At 50.5% G+C, this 18,988-nt stretch overlaps 1 protein-coding gene across 1 annotated transcript in view; it reads right to left on the reverse strand.

Moving 5' to 3' along the window:
• The window catches only part of Itgb5 (integrin subunit beta 5), a 115,774-nt gene extending 97,480 nt beyond the window's left edge, over positions 1–18,294 (reverse strand). Inside the window, 2 exon segments of the mRNA XM_028886359.2 lie at positions 2,631–2,716; positions 17,933–18,294. Of these exon segments, the coding sequence (XP_028742192.1) occupies positions 2,631–2,716; positions 17,933–18,002 (156 nt within the window). The 5' untranslated portion in view covers positions 18,003–18,294.
• Positions 18,295–18,988: the final 694 nt, after the last annotated feature.

Genomic DNA, 18,988 nt, shown 5'->3' on the forward strand with positions numbered 1-18,988 from the left:
TGCATGTGTGGGTATGTGTACATGTGAGCACAGGTATCCTCAAAGCGCAGAGGAGGGTGTCAGATTCCCTGCAGCTGGAGTTACAGGTGGTTGTGAGCTAGCTCCCATGGGTATGGGTCCTGGGAACCAAATTTGGGTCCCCTGCACAAGCAGTGTGTGTTCCTAACTGCTGAGCCGTTTCTCAAGCCCTTGTTTTGCTCTTGACATAGGGTCCTGCTGTGTAGCCCAGGTTAGCCCTCTAACCTGAGGTCCTCCTGCCTAAGCCTCCTAAGTGCCGAGATCACAGGCATACATCATCACGCCTGGCTACATCCATCTTTTAACTAAACTCATTCCATGGAGGCTAATTACCTAATAAGCATTAAATATGCCATAACTATGATGACCACCATCCAGCACCGTGCCGTGGAAACACCGTTCTCTAAGGAAGCTGCGTGTTTAGTAAGGGCCCCACAACCTGACTAGAACAAGAGGATTCAGGACTTACTGCTGTAAGTCAAGAATCAAAACTATCCTGGGCAGCCTTGGGACCTTTAAGATCTATTTAACCATAGTACTCAATCCAACTTCAAAACAAACTTCATCACTAAGTGTGGCGGATTCTGGGCTCCACCAATCCTAAAACTAAGGATGCTGTAGCATCAAAAATCTATGTCAGAGCAGGGGATACAGCGCAGTTGGCGGAGCGCTGGCCTAACACGGACTAGGTCCTGGTTTCAACCCCCAACACCACATCGACCAAGGGTAGCAGCACAGACCGTGGTCCCAGCACTCAGGAAATGGAAGTAGGAAGATCAGAAGTCCACAGTCATCCTCACCTCCATGGGGAGCTTGAGGCCAGCCTGGGCTAGAGACCCTGTCTCAGTTTCTTTTCCTAGTGCTGTGAGGAAAGACTCTAATAAAAGCAAGTTAGGGAGAAAAGGCTTACTCTAGCTCACAGTTCTGGGAACAATCCATCACAATTCTAGGGTGCCATGCATCACGGTGAGGAAGTCGCAGCAGCAGGGGCTTGAGGCGGCTGGTCACATGACACTCACAATCACAAAGCAGAGACTGATCCAAGTGTGCTGTCACTCATCTCCCCTTCTCAAGTTACACATACAGTCCAGGATCCCAGGCAGGGAATGGCTCAATCCATGTCATCGAGAGAACTCCCCAGAGGCATGCCCAGGGACCCTGCTCTCAGGTGATCCTAGGCTCTACCAAATTGACAACTAAGACCAACTATCCCAGACCCTACAAAAGAAAAGAGGAACCCTACAGGGCTGGAGAGGTGGCTCAGCTGGTAAGAGCATTCTACCCAGAGTCCCAGAACCATGTTGGACAGCTTACACCCGCCTGTGACTCCAGCTCCAGAGGATCTGATGGCTCTGGCCTCTGCACTCACATGAACAAACCCACACACATACACATTAAAAAAAAAAAAAATTAAAAAAAATAAGGGCCAGGCATGGTGGCGCATGTCTTTAATATCATCACTGGGTGGGTAGGCAGATCTCTGTGAGTTCAAGGCCAGCCCAGTCTACATAGTGAGTTCCAGGATAGTCAGAGCTACATAGTGAGACCCTGTCTCTAACTAAAAAATGTGAAAAGAAAAATAAATTAATAAGTGAAAGCAAAGAAAAAGAAAACCTATGAAAGAGATCCCCAGCTCTGTGGCAGAACCTGCCAGATGCTACCACCAATGTGAGCAATAAATGTACGTCTGACTTCCTTTTGTTCTGTGACTACAAAAGTCCATTTAACTTGTCCATCGTAGAACATCCTGGAGTCCTTGTTCCTAGGCCACAGTGACTCTGCATAAACCTTTTTTTTTTTTTTTAAACTTCCTTTAAAGGCAGAGTCGTCACTTTACATTATGGTATTTATGGACACCACTAGCCCAAGGCCTGAGTTGTTACACAAGAGACTCACTTCCCAAGCTCGGCTCTTCCTCAAAATGCTCGCCCAAAGATCAGGAAGGAGCCTACAGCAGAGTCCTCATTGGTTCCCACGTCAAAGAGAACACAATCTGGTTTCTCTGATTAACATTCAACACTACAAAGCGACCAGAACCACCAGAACCTGTGGGCTGGGAATTTAACTCAGTGGTAGATCAAGACCCTGAATCCAATCCCCGATAATGAAAAACTAAGTAAAGTGTGACCTAGTGAGCAACCCCGTCTTCCAAGGCTAAAACATTGCTCAACGCTAACGCACTTGCCTAGGTACACAAGGCCTTCGGTTTCAGCACCACATGCAAACAAAACGAGAAAGAACCCAGAAAAGGAAGCTTTGAGATGGGCCCGGTGGCATGGGATATAACCTCAGGTACTGGAGATGGGGAGGTTAAGAGGGCTGCAAATTCAAGGCTTGCCTAGGCAAGGGAGCCAATTCAGAGCCAGCCCAGGCAACTTGATGAGACTGTCTCAGCAACAACAACAAAAAACCTGGAGAGGCGAGGTGGGGGGTGGGGGGGGGGGAAGGGGGGCTGAAGATCTAATTCTGCAGTAAAACTCTCGTAGGCAAATATCTAGAACAAGTCAGACATGTGAATGAGCCAGCACCTGCTCAGCTTCTGGGGTCCATTTGTGTGCTGTGGTCCCCCCAGCCCGCCCCCGTCCTTTTCTCCCCCTCCCCATCACACGTACCTCTTTGGAGCACCAGGCACATTCGGGGTGAATTGACAGACATTCTTCACACGAGGCGGCACTTCCGCTAGAGCATATGTTGAGCCCTTCAAAGCAAGATGAAGATACACCGATTAGTTTCTGGCCAGAAGCATCATTAACGGGTCTGGAGAGATGGCTGAGTGGTTAAGAGCACTGGCTGCTCTCCCAGAGGACCAGAGTTTGGTTCCCAGCACCCACATCAGGTGGGGAATCGGATGCCCTCTCCTGGCCTTTGTGCATACACACACTAATAATAATTAATAATAATAAAGCCGGGCGGTGGTGGCGCATGCCTTTAATTCCTGCACTCGGGAGGCAGAGCCAGGAGGATCTCTGTGAGTTCGAGGCCAGCCTGGTCTACATAGCGAAGTGCAGGAAAGGCGCAAAGCTACACAGAGAAACCCTGTCTCGAAAAACCAAAAAAAAAAGAAAGAAAGAGAGAGAGGGAGGGAGGGAGGGAGGGAGGGAGGGAGGGAGGGAGGGAGGGAGGAAGGAAGGAAGGAAGGAAGGAAGGAAGGAAGGAAGGAAGGAAGGAAGGAAGGAAGGAAGGAAGGAAGGAAGAAGTTGGAAGCTAATATTAGAAGGAAACTTCAGAGCCAGGCCAGCCTCCCCTCTCCCGTCCCACTCATCTGGGGGGAGGTCTCGACTGTGGCAGTGAGATGAAATCTGCTGCTCTCTCTCCTCCCTCCCCTTCTGCACCAACAGCACAGGTGTCCTTGGTGGAGTTGACCCTGCCGGTCTCTCCCTTCCTCTCAGCAAAGCACAGGTGGCCTCGGGCCAAGAGCGGAGCTTGTGTGCAGCTCCGGAATTTGTCTCTGAATGAGAATGACCTAATTAATCTCTAACAGACCCATCGGCAGCCTGGTCACTGCTTCCTAAAGAGGACAGGGGAAGTGCGCACCGGATGGAGGAGGATGGAGGAAGAAGGTTGGAGGCTTTTGTTGGGTTTTGCTGACTTTTTTATCTCTGACCCCAGCTCCCCATGCTCTTGCCTCAGCCTCCCGACCGCTATGATTGCAAGACCGTGTCAACATGCCTGACAACAGTTCAGCTCTTAAGGGAGGAAAAGAAAACAAAATTAAATGTGATGGTGAAGGAAATACAGGGAAATAGGGGAGTGTTCCCAACTAAACATCATGAACATAGAGAGAGAGACCCACACGACAGCTCAGTCGGTGGGTAAAGGTCACCTGCCGGACACGATGACCCAAATTCAAATCTCTGGAATCCACGTACAGGTGGGATGAGGGACCCAACCCCGAAGTTGTCCTCTGACCTCCACATACACACGGCAGCATGCTCGCACACGCAAACACACACAAAAGTAAATAAAAAATTTTTAAAAAAACTAATATTGTAAATAATCGGTACAGTTCTACACACTGACAGCAGGCTATCTGAAAAATAAAGAACACCATTCCGTATACAACATCAAAACACAAGCAACCAACTCAGAAATAAATTTCAATAATGAAGGGGATTTCCAATCTAAAAAAGAAGAAGAAAGAAAGAAAGAAAGAAAAAAGGAGAGAGGGGCCAGAGAGAAGGCTGGGCAGTTAAGAGCAACGGCTGCTCTTGAAGAGGACCTGGCAGCCCACAACCATCTGTAATTCCAGTTCTAGAAATCCAGTGCCACCTTCTGATCTCTGCAGGAACCAGGCACACAAATGGTACATGTACATACATGCAGCAAAACAGTCATACACGTTAAACAGGCTTTAAAAAAACTGAATGACACTGGGCAGTGATTCCAATACTGGGGGTGGGGGACGGGTGGATCTCTGAGTTCAAGGCCAGCCTGGTCTACAGAGCGAGTTCCAGGACAGTCAAGGCTACACAGAGAAGCCCTGTCTTGGGAGAAAAAAAAAATGGAGTGACATGTGTTATACAATATTGTTTTAACTAGGCAAAGATGTGTTACATTCATTTTTGCTGCAGAATATGACTTCAACTGTGTAAAGGTGTGTTACTTTTGTTTCTGCTGCGTTTGTTTAATTCTGTAAAGATGTGCTGCGTTTGTCTCACTCTGCCTAAGGCACCTGATTGGTCTAATAAAAAGCTGAACAGCCAATAGCTAGGCAGAGAAAGGATAGAAGGGGCTGGCGGGCAGAGAATAAACAGGAGAAATCTAGGCTCCAGAGAAAAGAGAAGCAAGAGGAGGAGGAGAGAATGAGAGAGACATCCAGAGCCAGAAGCCAGGCAGCCACCAGCCAGTGAGGGGCAGTGAAAGTGAAATATCATACAGAAGGGAAAAAAATAAAAAGCCTCGAGGCAAAAGGTAGAGAAAGAGAAAGAGGTTGAGTTACAAGAACCAGCCAGAAAAGAGCTAAGCTAAGGTCAAGCATTCAAAACTAGTAAGTCACTGTGTTACAATTTGGGGGCTGGTTGATGACCCCAAAGAAAAACCCTGGTACAGACATGTACATGGGTTGGAAGAATGAATAATTGTTCAAAAGACAGATGTTACCCAAAGGGACCTGCAGAGTCACGCAGCTCCTATCCAAATCCTATGCATTTTCCACTGAAATTGTTTTAAGAAATCCTAAAATTTATCTCAAAGAGGCGAAGCAGTCTTGAACAAAAAGAACAAAAGCTGGAGGTATCATACTCCCCAGCTTCATACTACCAATCTACACTAATCAAAATGTCAGCGGGGAGGAGACGGAGACTCGGCTCCCACTGTCTGTCACCCTCAGCAACTGGAGCTCCCTAATCTTTTAGGGCCTTGGCTTGGGCCAAACCAGCGTTCATGGCTTCAACACTGGAGAGAATTTCAGGACTAGCCAGTTTATCAAGCAGAGTTGGGAGATTATTATTGAAGATACTTTAATATAAGCTTAGGTAAGAAGAAAGACACACCCAAGTATAAGTATGGACTCCTCCAAGGAGAGTAAGCTGTAAATTGTCTTAGTATGACCAATATAGATCATTTTGGTGTCTCTCAAGGTACTTCAAGAGGTTACTGGGGGCTGGAGAGATGGCTCAGCGGTTAAGAGCATTGACCGCTCTTCCAGAGGACTCGGGTTCAATTCCCAGCACCCACATGGCCGCTCACAACTGTCTGTAACTCCAAAATCTGACACCACTCACACAGGCATGCATTCAGGCAAAACACCAATGCACATAAGAGAAATAAAAATAAATTATGAAAAAGAGGTTACTGAAAAGACTTCTTTTCTTTTGTATATGAGTGTCTTGCCTGCATGGATGTATGTGCACAGAATCCATGCCTGAGGGTGTCAGACCCCCTGGAACAGGAGTTACCGATAGTTGTTAGCCTCCATGTGGGTACTAGGACCTAAAACCTGGGTCCTCTGGAAGAGTCACAAATGCTCTTAATCACTAGCCATTGTCTCTCTAGTCCCTCTTTGTCTCTTAAATGAGAGATGCCTCTGGCGGGATTATAATCTGATAAAGGAAAACCCTAGGGTTACACAAGGCTTTTAGAAGTCCTTTCTCTGCAAATAAGGTTTCTGGTGAGATTCCTAGAACACTGCAGCCTTAGGCAGCTGGTAATTGTTCTTGCTTTCCTGTGGCTTCAACCAGATTCCTGAGTGAGGGGTGCCCATCCTCCTCTTGTACCCAGAATTTTCCCTGCCTGTTTCATCCTGCCTCAAAACCAGCTCCACCTCTGCCCCTGGCCCACCCCACCCCCCAAAAAAATAAAAAAGCAGATACAATGGAACAAAACAGAGCCCATAAAGTAAAACCTCACATTTACGGTCCACAGATTTCCAGCAATGGCGCTAACAACCACAATAAAAGCTTGGTCTCTCCAGTAAGCAGTGTGGAGACAAGTGGCCACCCACGCACAACAGGATGAAACTATACCCTTAACTCAGCCCACATGCAAAAGGCAACTCAACACGGATTATAGACTCAGTGCTAGGGATGTAACTCGGCTCAGTGCTTGCCTGGTGTGCAGCAAGTTCTGGGCTCCATCAACACTTCCTACGCCAGGTGAGGTGGTGCACACAGGTACTGGGGAAAAGGGAGCGAGAAGGTGGAAAGGTCAAGGTTAACCTCATCTACAGCAAGTCCAAAGCTGGCCTGAACTATGTAAGACCCACCTCAAGGGGATGGAGAGATGAGCCAGCAGTTAAAAGTTCATACTGCTTCTGCTAAAGACCCTCTTTGGTTCCCAGAACCCAGGCTGGGCAGCTCACAATCACCTATAACCTCAGCTCTAAGGAATGTGATGTCTCTGGCCTCTGAAGGCACATGCACTGAGGTGCCCACACCCGCCCATACCCGCACACATAAATATACAATTTTATTTATTTTTATTTTTGCTGGGCAGGAAGGCACATGCCTTTAATCCCAACATTTGGGAGGTAGAGTCAGGCTAAGTAGTGAGAACCTGCCTCAATTTTTTTTTCTTAATTTAAAAATATATATAATCAATGATAAGGAAAATTTAGTCTGTACATATAATGAAATGTTAAGTTTTTAAAAATGAAATCCGGTCATCGAAGGATATTGCTGCACGCAGCAAGCTCATGGAATCTGAAAGTCAAGCTTACAGAAGCAGAGAACGGAATGGTGGTTGCCAAGGGCGCACAGGGTGGGGAGCGAGATTGTTAGTCAAAAGTACCAAACTGTAGATGGGGTGAACACGTTCTAGAGACCTACTTACTGTACAGTATGGCGACTACAGGCAAAATAATACACTGTGCGCTGGTAAGCGGATAAGAAATACTTTTTCAGGAGTTATTCATTTTTTAAAATGTGCTTCCATGTCTGTATATGCACCACGTGTGTGCATCACTCATGGAAGCCAAAAGAGGGCGCCAGATTCCCTGGAATTGCAGTAACAGAGGGTTGCATGTGGGTACTGGGAACCAATTCTGAGTCCTCTACAAGAGTAGCAAATGCCATCTCTCCATTCCCAAGAGAGTTAATCATAAATGCTCTCTTCTCTCTCTCTCTCTCTCTCTCTCTCTCTCTCTCTCTCTCTCTCTCTCTCTCTCTCTCACACACACACACACACACACACACACACACACACACACACACAAATAAGCAACTCTTTAGCTTGTGGCGTAATTTCGTACTGTACGTATACATTAAAACATCACTGTGTAATGTAATCTATACTTTTTCTTTCCGATACTTGACAATCATACCTCCAACTGAACTGGAAAAACAAGTGAAACTATAAAGAGTAAAAGAGAAGTATCAAAATAGAAGGGGAAAGGAACCCCAGCAGTTCCCTAATTTATAGTTTTAACATTCTGCTTCTCCTCGGCCACTTGGCTGCAAAATACCCACAAACACCCTAAATGGCAAAGGAGCAGGGACAGGGTGCAGGTGGAGCGGGTTAAGAAGCGGTAAGAAGTGACACTGCCACTCAGAGTCGGAGAGGACAGTGGCTTCTGCCAGGCGGGATCCTGACCCTGAACTCTGGACCCCCTCACCCACAGCAGCTGACCCACAGCAGCTGTCCTCCTGGCGTTCGTCCCCCATCTCACACTCCAGGAACTGGAGCAGAGTGCCAGCATTCCTGTCAGACGGGCACCCTCTCGATGCCAGGCTGCAACTGGAGCTCACAGGGGCCCAACTTCATCCTTCACACAGGACCGTCACCAGCAGGAGGAGCCACAGGCAGGAGGAGCCACAGGCAGGAGGAGCCACAGGCAGGAGGAGCCACAGGGAGTGAGAGAACTAAACAGACCAAGGTCCTAAATCTTAAGTAACTGGGGAGCAGGGGCCATGTGCCATGCCTGCTCTCACTGACAGAGTCTTTTTATTTTGTTTTTTGAGACAGGGTTTTTCTGTGCAGCTTTGGAATCTGTCCTGAAACTTGCTCTGTAGACCACGCTGGCCTCAAACTCACAGACATCTATCTGCCTGCCCCTGCCCCTGCCTCCTGAGTGCAGGGACTAAAGGTGTGCACCACCACCGCCCGGCCTCCTTTCTACTTTTGTCTAGTTTTTTGAGATAAAAATCCCATGCAGCTGAAGCTGACCTTGAAGCCCTGATCCTCCTGCTTCAACCTTCCCGGCGTTGGGAGTACAGGCCTGCGCCAGGTTGCCCAACTTCCTTGCCAGGTTGTGTTTTTGTTTGTTTTTCCGAGACAAGGTTTCTCTGTGCAGCCTTGGCTGTCCTGGAACTCTCTTTGTAGACTAGGTTGACCTCAAACCCAGAGATTGGCCTGCCTCTGCCTCCTGAGTGCTAGAGTTAAAGGCCTATGTCGCCACCACCCAGTTCCTTTCCAGTTTTAAAGCAGTAATTTCCAAATAGATACCTAGGCGCTTGAGAACAGGTGTGTGGGCTGCAAAAAGTTCTGGTTTGGGCCAAATCCCCTTACCAGTCAAACTATCAGAGGGAAGGAAAAAAACAGATCTAAAACAAAAGTTGCTTTTCTCTGCCTCTCCTCAACCTTATCACGTATAAATTCAACTCAAGCCCTCCGGGGTTTTTTGGTGGTGTTGTTTTGTTTTGTTTTTTAAGAAAATAAGAAGCTGGGCAATGGTGGCACACGCCTTTAATCCCAGCACTCAGGAGGCAGAGGCAAGTGGATCCCTTGAGGCCAGCCTGATCTACAGAGTGAGTTCCAGCACAACCAGGACTATACAGAGAAACCCTGTCTGGAAAAAGCCACACACACACACACACACACACACACACACACACACACACACACACACACACATCTCTGCAATATAAGGTAACTTCAGAGCCTAGGAGCTGGGAGTGTTCTGAGGCAAGCTAACTAAGCTGCCACATTTTGCACGTGAAACCTAAGGGAAGCTGACAAAGTGACTGGGAACAAGGAGTGCTGTTGACCAGAAGAAGGTCCACAGGGGTCCCAGTTGTCAAGCGCCGATACAGGGTGTCCATCTGGTGGTCCCTGTGCTCTCTGGGACACAGGGAGGCTGTGGCCAGCTGAGCTCCACGGAGACTGCTAACCACACCGTGGTCTGAAAAGCAGTCTGTGGTCAGAGCCCTCACTCAGGGTTCAGCTCAAAACCACATGAATTCACAGCTAGCACTTCCCGATTACCTGAACCCCAGGAGTCCAGGCTGAGGACGCAGGGCTTGGCAGGCCAATTTCTTTTTTTTCTGAGCTAGGCTAGACAGACCTCAGTCTTCTGGTCTCTCACCTCCAAAGACCTGGACTATTATTAATAGGAGCTCCATAATACAACGGATACCTGGTATGACAACAGACGAACAGCCAGCTGGGCATGGTGGCTCATGCCTGTAATCTCAGCATTCTGGAGGTGGAGCCGGAAGGACTGTCTGTCATAAGTGGTACAGAGCGCAAATTCCAGGCCAGCCTGGGCTAGAGTGAGAGTCTGTCTCAAAAACAAAAACCAAAAAAAAAAAAAAAAGCACAAGAAAAAACAAAAGCCGTACGGAACAGCCATAAAAACACCAAATGACTGTGCTTTAGTAGTTATTTCTATTAATACTCCATATTCACACTCGATAATGAAGTGGTTTTACGACATTCAACTGCCCTAAAATTAGGCCGCCCTTGGGACAGATCCAGATTCCAGACACTCTGCGTTACATGCCTCCTAATCTCTGAGCCCTGGACTGGGGGGGTTAGAGCTACAGCCCTCGCCACAGGTGCTGTTCCTGGGAGCTTGAGGGGTGCCCAGCACCAGATAGCAAGCAGCTCCCCAGCCCGCCCCCCATCACAGCTGTGTGCCATGCACATCCCAGGGACAGAGTCACTTCCCTTGGCATCTCTGCTCTCCACCTATTAATATTTCAGAGTTTGGATTTGGCTGCATGAGTCACTGGCACCACTACGCATTTTGAAAAGGAAGGAAGCAATGAATGCTACAAGACCAAGCAAGCCAGAGTTCACCGATGTCGCAATGTTGTGTCTAGGTCACAGAGATAGGCACTCTCGGCCCGGCCGGCAGCCTCATGTTTTCTTGGTCATTTACAGCCAATAGTCTCGGCTCAGCTTCAACTCTCTGAAGCTCTAACTTCGAGTCACGTTCGGGGTTTATTACAAAAGATGATCTAAAAATACGCTCTCCTTCCAAAACTCATTGACTCAGCCCCCTCTCTCATCAATCACCTCCAGGCAGTCCATGTCCGGCCTATCGCTTGTCCAAGACTCGTGAAGTGTTTTTCCTAATCCAACCCTTCCTCCCCAGCCCCTCCAGAGCCAACAGCTCAAGGCAGCCCTCTGGCCTAACTTTCTGCAGGACCCTCCACCAGACCCCCTCTGCTCCAGCCTGCCCCTCTCACTTCTGCCCACCCTGAGCTTCCAAAAGTTGGATAACCATTACTGAAGCAGACAGCCAGCGGCTGCAATTGCCTGACTCAAAACATTCCACGAGATAACGGAAGTGAGTAAAAGCCGGTACCAAATTAGCATGACCCTTCCGGCTTCTGTGCCCTTCACATCTGTCATATAAGACACAGGGTTTCCAGCAGGGAATCCAGCAACTAAACTGTCATGTCTAAAGATGGCCCCACAAAATTCAAGTGTGTCCTAGCAAGATGCTACCTCAGTACGTCCTATCTTCTGACTGTCTTTCTGAACATCAGACATCTACCAAAGACCCCAACACCAGCTTTACGGATAGGACTTTGCATTTTTTTTAATTGATTGATTGGTTTGTTGGGGTCTCATAGGCCTGGATACCTTCCAAGTCACTATGTAGCCAAAGCTGGCCTCAAATTTGGATCGAGTACCTTCTTCCACTTTTGAAAACAGTAATTCATACAATGATATACTCTGTAGCTATAAAAAAAAATGAATGAAGACCCTGACATGAAGTTTACCCCCAATGCATGGCTAAGTTAAAAATAAAAAGCAGCTGGGCGGTGGTGGCACACGCCTTTAATCTCAGCACTAGGGAGGCAGAGGCAGGCAGATCTCTGAGTTCAAGGAGAGCCTGGACTACAGAGTGAGTTCCAGGACAGCCAGGGCTGTGCAGAGAAACCCTGTCTCAAAAATAAATAAATAAATAATAAAATAAAATAAAACAAGATACAGAAGTATATTTAATGCTGCTTTTGAATAAAAAATATAGGATGGGTAAGTATAACATGTTACAGAAACACTGAAGTATAAGGATCTAACAGGGACCATCCGTGCAGGACAGGGGCCATAAGGGGACTATCCTGGGCTACTGGGTGATGAGAAAAGACAGGTGTCTTCTCTCCTTATCCCTCTTATACTCAGAAAAACTATGTGAGGTGCTCACCTTGACAGCACATACACCAGAACTGGAACCGTACAGAACAATTGGCATAGTCTCTGCATACAAATGGCTCACGGAAGAGTTCCGTGTTAGAGCAGAAAAGAGAAATTATGCGAGGGTATGACGTACTCAAAACCAGGGGAGGCAACTGGGGTTGGCTCAGCAAGTAAAAGGTATCGCTGTGCAAACCTAATGACCTGAACTCAATCCCCAGACGAAAATAAACAAGCTAGATGTGGTGGCACACGTCTGTAACCCCAGCACTCCCAGCGTGATATAGGAGGCGGAGACGGAATGCTCAGAAGCTCATGGGCCTCCAGGACCTCCAGCACATGCCTCGGCAGGAACGAGGCAGAGAGAGCTGACTCCTGAAAGTCACCCTCTCATCTCCATACATACATGATGTGTGTGTGTGTGCGCACACGTGTGTGTGTGCGCACACGTGTGTGCGCGCGCTCGTGCGCGGAGAACAAAGGCCATAGAGGATGCTCAGTGGTGGTAGCATTTGTTATGCACACACGAGGGCATGTGTTCAAAACCCCAGAACCCACATAAAAGCTGAGCACAGCCACACATGCTTGCTGAAACCCCAGCACTGGGAGGCAGAGGCAGGCAGCCAGCTCAGTCTATCGGTGACCTTCAGGTTCAGTGAGAGACCCAGCCTCACTGAGAAGGAAGTCAGATAGACAGAAGGCAGTAGGGGAAGATACCCAACGTCCTCCTCTGGCCTCTCTACACGTATGCTCACTGGCATGCATATACACACACACACACACACACACACACACACACACACACACACACACACACACCTGTGCACACATACACCACGTTTTTTAAATAAAAAAGATTTTTTTTAACAATTATATTACTTTTAATTGCGTGTACGGATCTGTATGTGGGTGTGTGCACATGCATGCTGTTGCCCTCAGAAGCCAAAAACATCGGATCCCTTGGAGCTGGAGTTACAGGGAGTTGTGAGCCACCTCATGGTGGATGCTGGGAATCAAACTAGGGTCCTCTGCCACAGCAGGGAGCCGGCTCAGCTAAGGCAGTCGAGTCTGGGGATGTGGTTACTTGGTACAGTGTTAAACCCAGGGATTTAACCCGAATCTAACGATCCAGCGCTGCAAAATGGAGTATTTAGCTCAGCGCCCAGGAGATGGAGGCAGGAATGAGTTCAAGGACCTGAGAGCTTGAGGCCAGCCTGGGATGAATGCGTCCTTGTCTCAAAAAGAGAAAGAAATGAGGAGGCAACCGGTTACCCCCTAGAACGTTCCTCCCCAAACTTAAAACTCTGCCCAATCAAGAGAAAAAACCGTCAGTGTCGACAACAGAAGCAATGTCTAGAAAATAAACAGAACAGCACTCTCAACTGTCAAAACCAACTAAAGCAAGGACAGCCATCCGAACCATCACAACCAAGAGGTAGGTGCCCAAGACAGCATGACAGTTTCATGCAATGTGGTACCCCAATGGGATCCCAGAACAGAAAAGGGTTAAAAACTCAGTCTGAGCAGTGTGGACTAATCAGGCTAATCAGGGTGTGTCAATATGGTTCACCCACTGTGACAGACACACAGCACTAATTAACGTAAGACACTGATAATGTAAGATACTGATAACAGGGAAAGTGGATGTGAAGATTCAAAATGTCTAAATTTTCTAAGGTTTTAAAGCCATGGGAAAGGAAGGTAGGTCATGATGAGGGTCACCCAGCCTCCCCAGCACACACAGTTCAGGGGTTGAAGCAAGCCACGGGGCCTTTATCATGGATTCCAGCTCAATGAATCCTGACACCTTGCGACGTGGTCCCCCTCCCCCAGAACGCTCCCTCCTAACAGCAGCTGCCCATAGACACCCTGACTTCAAAGAGAGGTCTGGGGGGGAGGGGCGGTTGAGAGACATGGAGGAGGGACAGACAGGTCAGGACAGTCGATGGAGGGAAATCAAGGAAGGAAAAAGGACACAGGGAAGGAAGCAGCAGCTGGAGGCCATGGACTGAACGGGAGACACCACGACGAGGCCTGTGGGGGTGAGGGAAGCAGCTGGACAGTAGCTACCTGGAAGACAGTCCAGGCAGGAGGCAGCAGGGCCAGTGGGACCATGGGAAGTCTGTGAGGAGCCGGTGGTGGAGAAGGCAGGAGGCCACGGGGCTTCCAGCAGGACCGGAAGCCTGTAAGGCTCCAAGCAGATGGATGCGATCTGAGCGGTTTCAACAGGATTACTCTGACTGGGGGATGAAGGGTAACCAAAGGGGTCGGATGGGTGCATAAGTGGCTTTGCCAGAGACAGGGAACACATCTGAACAACTCTGGCAAGGCTGCGGAAGGGATCCAGTCAGGCTGGCCCCCACGCTGCAGCACCCAGCCTCTTGGGTGAGTCCGCTGGAGGCCCTAAAGCAGCTCATCCAGACCCAGACCTGCACCCTACCAAAGCAAAAAGAATCCTCACCGACAAACGGGTGCCTATCACCCTGTAATGCAGCGGTTCCCCACCGTCCTAAGGCTACCAACCTTGAACACAGTCCCTCAAGTTGCGGTGACCCCCACCCCACACACACACACAACCACAAAATTAAATTTTCGCTGCTACTTCACAACTGTAATTTTGGCTACCGTTTGTGAACCATTATGTAAAAATCTCTGTGCTTTCCATGGTCTTAGGCCACCCTTGTAAAAGGGTCCCGCGCGCCTCCGGGGGTCGTGACCCACAGGTTGAGAACCGCTGCTTCAAAGCCAACCAATTTCCCCTGCTGGAGGGAAGGAAAACAAACCAACCCCCTCAGGCCTTCCAAAGCTCTTGGCCAGCCAAGTGAAAACACCTGTGTAAAGACCCCAGCCACAGCCCCAGCAGCCACAGCCTCGGAAAAGCCACCCTATCATTTAAGTACTGTGTGTAATTAACCCACACTGCCGATCTCGTTAGAACTTAAGACTTGCTACGCCATTTCCATGACCAGGCTGAAGAAGAAAAAAGTTGTTACCGGGGCCAGGCAGGCACAAGGGCGATTTGCCAAGCTACTTAGATATTTTAATTCCTCGTTGCCGCAGTAGCTAAATAAGCATGGAGAAACAAGCGGGGAGGAATACTAATTAGAGCTAATTAGACCCTGCCCTCTTCTGCCTCAGTCCCCTTCATGAAAAGCCCCCCCTGACTGAGGACGGTGGAGTTAACATGTAAATCCCAGAGGGTAAATAGTTGCCTATGAACCGAGGCCACCCTTCGCATTTCAGGGTCCTGGGCCCGGTTACCTCAAGGGAGCTGCCAATCCAGCCAAATTCCAGCAGCCCCGCCCCCACCCCAGCATCCGCCCACAGCCGCGGTGGGCCAGGGACAGGGTGAGGAGGACCGGAGCTGCCAACTTGCATTCTCTAAATGCAACAAAGGTCTCTTGGTGTTCGGGAGCATTCTAGTTTGCAGGGCCATCCGCTAAAAGAACATTTGATGGCTTATAAAATAATAACCACGGCAGCAAACATGACTCCGGTCATGCATGGGGGGGGGTGAGACCAACTCCCCTCTCTGCCTTAGAGCGGAAGTGGGCACGGGAGGCCCCCTCAGTTCCACCCTTCCCTGGGTTTGTGAGATCTTGTGTGTCGGGTTCCAGCCTGGAGTCTCTTGGCCCCAGGAATAATTAAGGAGATACTCTTGGTGGGGGCAAGGGTGGGGCGGCAGAGCAGCAAAGGCTTATTATTACAGCGAGCCCCTTAAACTTAAGGTCTGTTGCCTGCCGGGTTCACTCGCTGGTCTAGGAACACCCACATGGGCACCAGACTTCACAACCCCATCTCTTTCCCCAGGGAACTATGATTTTCCTTTCTAAATGATGTTCCCGTCAGCAAGAGACGCCAACAGGAGAAAGTTCCTGCCACCTTTCAAGAAAAAAAAGGGGGGGGGTGGGGGTGGCGGGACAGGAAACAAAGGGCCAAGGTGGGTCAGCAACCCAGGGAAGCTAAGTCGAATTACCCACATGTCTGACCTTGCAAAGCGCGGGCCAGGGCACTCTGAGGAGGAGGTGGCCCACCCTGGAGGCTGGCGCGCTACCACCGTCTTACTGACTTTGGGGGGCGGGCAGCACAAGATAAACACCTGTGATCACAGGACAAGGGACAAAACTTCACTGTGAAGGCACCAAGTAAACCGCCCAGGCTCCAAGATAAGGTACAATGACCAAGCAGCCCTGGGCCTAGGCTCAGCACTCACACACACCCTGAAGCCCTCCGAGGGAAAGGCATGTGGCCTTCCAGGGCCGGTCTCCGGGATGAAAATCCTGTTGGGAGGCTCGGGAACGTGCAAAAGAGATGAAATGACATGCAAGTGAAAAACCCAACGCCTCTGATCATCTGAAGGGTACCTCAAGGGGTGGGGCGCCCCTTTAATCCCAACACTTGGGAGGTGAGGGCAAATGGGTCTCTGTAAACTGGAGACCAGCCTGGTCTACATAGAGTTACAGGCCAGGTGGGATACATTTAAAAAAAAAAAAAAAAGCAAAACCCTAGCCAGGGAGCTATAGACCCGAGTTAACTGCTGGGAGTGGAGTTTTCTCTAGGACTGTAGCCCAGGTAAACAGAGCAGGATCAAGTTGAAGACCACAGGGTCAAGGGTATTTAGGCAGCACAAAGATGGTCTCCTTGTGTTCTTTTAAATGGACACAAAGTTGGGCGGGTAGGGAAGGGAGGTGAATCTGGGAAGGGCTGGGGGAGGGGAAGTAAATAAGATAAGACAGGCTGCTGGAAACTCAAAGATTCAAGTCTTTGCCATGGCAAATGTTTGGAGTTTTCATGAGAATCAAAGAATGTCTAACTGGGAGGAAACTATAGCTATTCCCAAACTTGAATTTCGCGAAGCTAATATAAGGTGGCTGTATGTTTATTCTGACAAAAAATTTTAAAACACCATCACCAAAAAAAAAAAAAAAAAGCTAAAAGAAAAAAATTTCCACGAACAATAAAAAGAGCATAAACTTCAAACTAAAAGACTGTCCTAAAGTGAAGCCAGTTGACAAGGATATATTCCAGAGGGTGGTGATTCAAGCTACATCTCTCTTTGCGTTTCCCTGGGGGACTCGTGAACACCAAAGATGGGCACTCGTTGCCAGATTGGGGGGGGGGGGGGGACTCACTGATCTACTTATTTTCCCATAAAAGCAGCCTTGCTACACTATTAAGTTTGGACTGGGGCCTGAACGGCGTTTTTGTTTCCTCTACCCGCTCCCCGCTCTCAGATGGAAACCTCAACCTCCTTCATGTAAATGAGACGCGGTAGGGGAACAGAGTTCTCCCCTCAAGCAGCCAGGCAACGGCTGGGCTCCGAAAGACAAAACAAGTACCTCGGGCTTGAAAGTGCCTAGCGCACCCTTAATCAATACACAATTACTTCCGAAGGGAAGGAGAAAGTTCGGAAACTCCTGCTTGGAGTGGGCTGGTTTGGAGGAGGTAGGGCAAGCTCCTGTTCCTGGCAGCCAGCGCCGACTAGCAGCATCCTTCCTCTAGGGACTTCTTAACTGCCACTTACAAGTCTGAAAACTTAACGCAGGTATCTGGGGGCCCCTCCATCGCCGCCAGGACAAGGGAACGTCCGGCTAAAGCAGTGCCAGCCGCAGCCCCTCCGCAGTCAGACCACTGTTTGTGAATCGCCGTACGAGAAAAGGATCAGATGGCGGAGTCCCAGGTGGGGCCATAACTTTGGACTTGCGGAGAGAGCTGACAACTTTCCACTTGGACCAGGCGTAGAGAAAGTTGCACTATCCACCGCCCTCCGGAGTGGCCGGGCCGCCGCACTTTGGCCCCCACATCACTCCCCGCGGGCCACAAGGGCCGCTTTGTGCAGGCGAGCGCAGAGCTGGGGCCCCAGCACCGGGCGGGGAGGCCTTCCCTCCCGAGTCCCCGGCGCCCTCGGGCTCGGCCACTAGACGCCGGCTGTTTACACAGGAAGGGAAGGCTCCTCCTCAGCCCGGGAGGGAACCTGGCAGCGCACGCCGATCCGAAGCCCGAGCCCCGCCGTCCCACCGGGGAGCGTCCCGGGGAGCACCGCACCCTCGGCCCCTGCAAGCGGCCGCGGGCGAGCCAAGTTCCCGAGCGCGCAGCGGACGGCGCGGCTTACCTGCGAGGCGCGGCACGAGCGCGCAGAGCCCGAGCAGACAGGCGTAGAGGGTCGCGGGCACCCGCGGCATGGTGCGCGCCGCTCGGCGGGGGCGCGCAGCGGGGACGGAGCGGGGCCGAGGCCGGGGACCGCAGCCGCATGCCGGGCGCTTGCACTCGGGCTCACGGCGCCCGCGGCCGGGCTGGCCCGCGCCCCGCCGCCACCATCCTTCTTGCTGGCGGGCTGGGACGCCCGGAATTGTCGCCTCTCGGGACGCACCCTCGCTGAGTCCCCGCGCGCCCGCTCTCGGCGCCCCTTCCCTTCTCCCTCGGCCGCCGGGCCCCACTCTCCTCGGCTTTCTCCTCCCCTCTCTCCCGCGGGCCGCCACTCGGTCAGTTTACGGCTAGGCGGGACGGGGCGGGGCGAGCTCCGGGCTGGACCAGCTCCGCCCTGCGCCGGGATCCATCGGCACGCCTAGGTCCAGGGGTGCCCAGGTGGCTGTCACATCCGACGCACTTGGGGGGTGGGGAGGGTGGGGTCCCCGTTTCGAAACTTCTAGTTTGGGGCTCCCTCCCAGGTCTTAGCAGCTACGGGAGGAGGCGGGGCGCGCTCCGTTAGGCCGGCAGAGATTACTTGCACCAAAGCAATCTCAGTAGGACTTCAGGAGCGAGGGCAGGTACCGCTTGGATCTGCCAGGCCATTTCGTCATGCCAGAAGCGCATGCCAGCCCGGGCCTCGCCCGAGATGGGACAGAGGCGACCGGCGTATTCAACCAGGACGCCATGCTCCGGATGGACAAGGGAGGACACGTGGAACGTAGAGGCGCAGGTGGAACCGAGAGCACACTGCTGAGCAGGTTTTGTGCTAAGTGCCTTCTGTATGCCGCATCACTCCTTGAGTACTCCTAACATCCCTACTGTTATTTAGATGAGGAAACCGGGGCACAAAGGGTTAACATGATGGAGGAAATGACTGCTGGGATGTTTTGCCCAGAAATCGAGAAGGATTTAAGTACGGCAGCCTAACCTTTGCAGGTCAAGAACCAGCTGGACGGTCAGGACTTGGAGGATTGGGTAC

Source organism: Peromyscus leucopus, chromosome 12, assembly GCF_004664715.2.
Source record: "Peromyscus leucopus breed LL Stock chromosome 12, UCI_PerLeu_2.1, whole genome shotgun sequence".
Classification (NCBI taxonomy): domain Eukaryota; kingdom Metazoa; phylum Chordata; class Mammalia; order Rodentia; family Cricetidae; genus Peromyscus; species Peromyscus leucopus.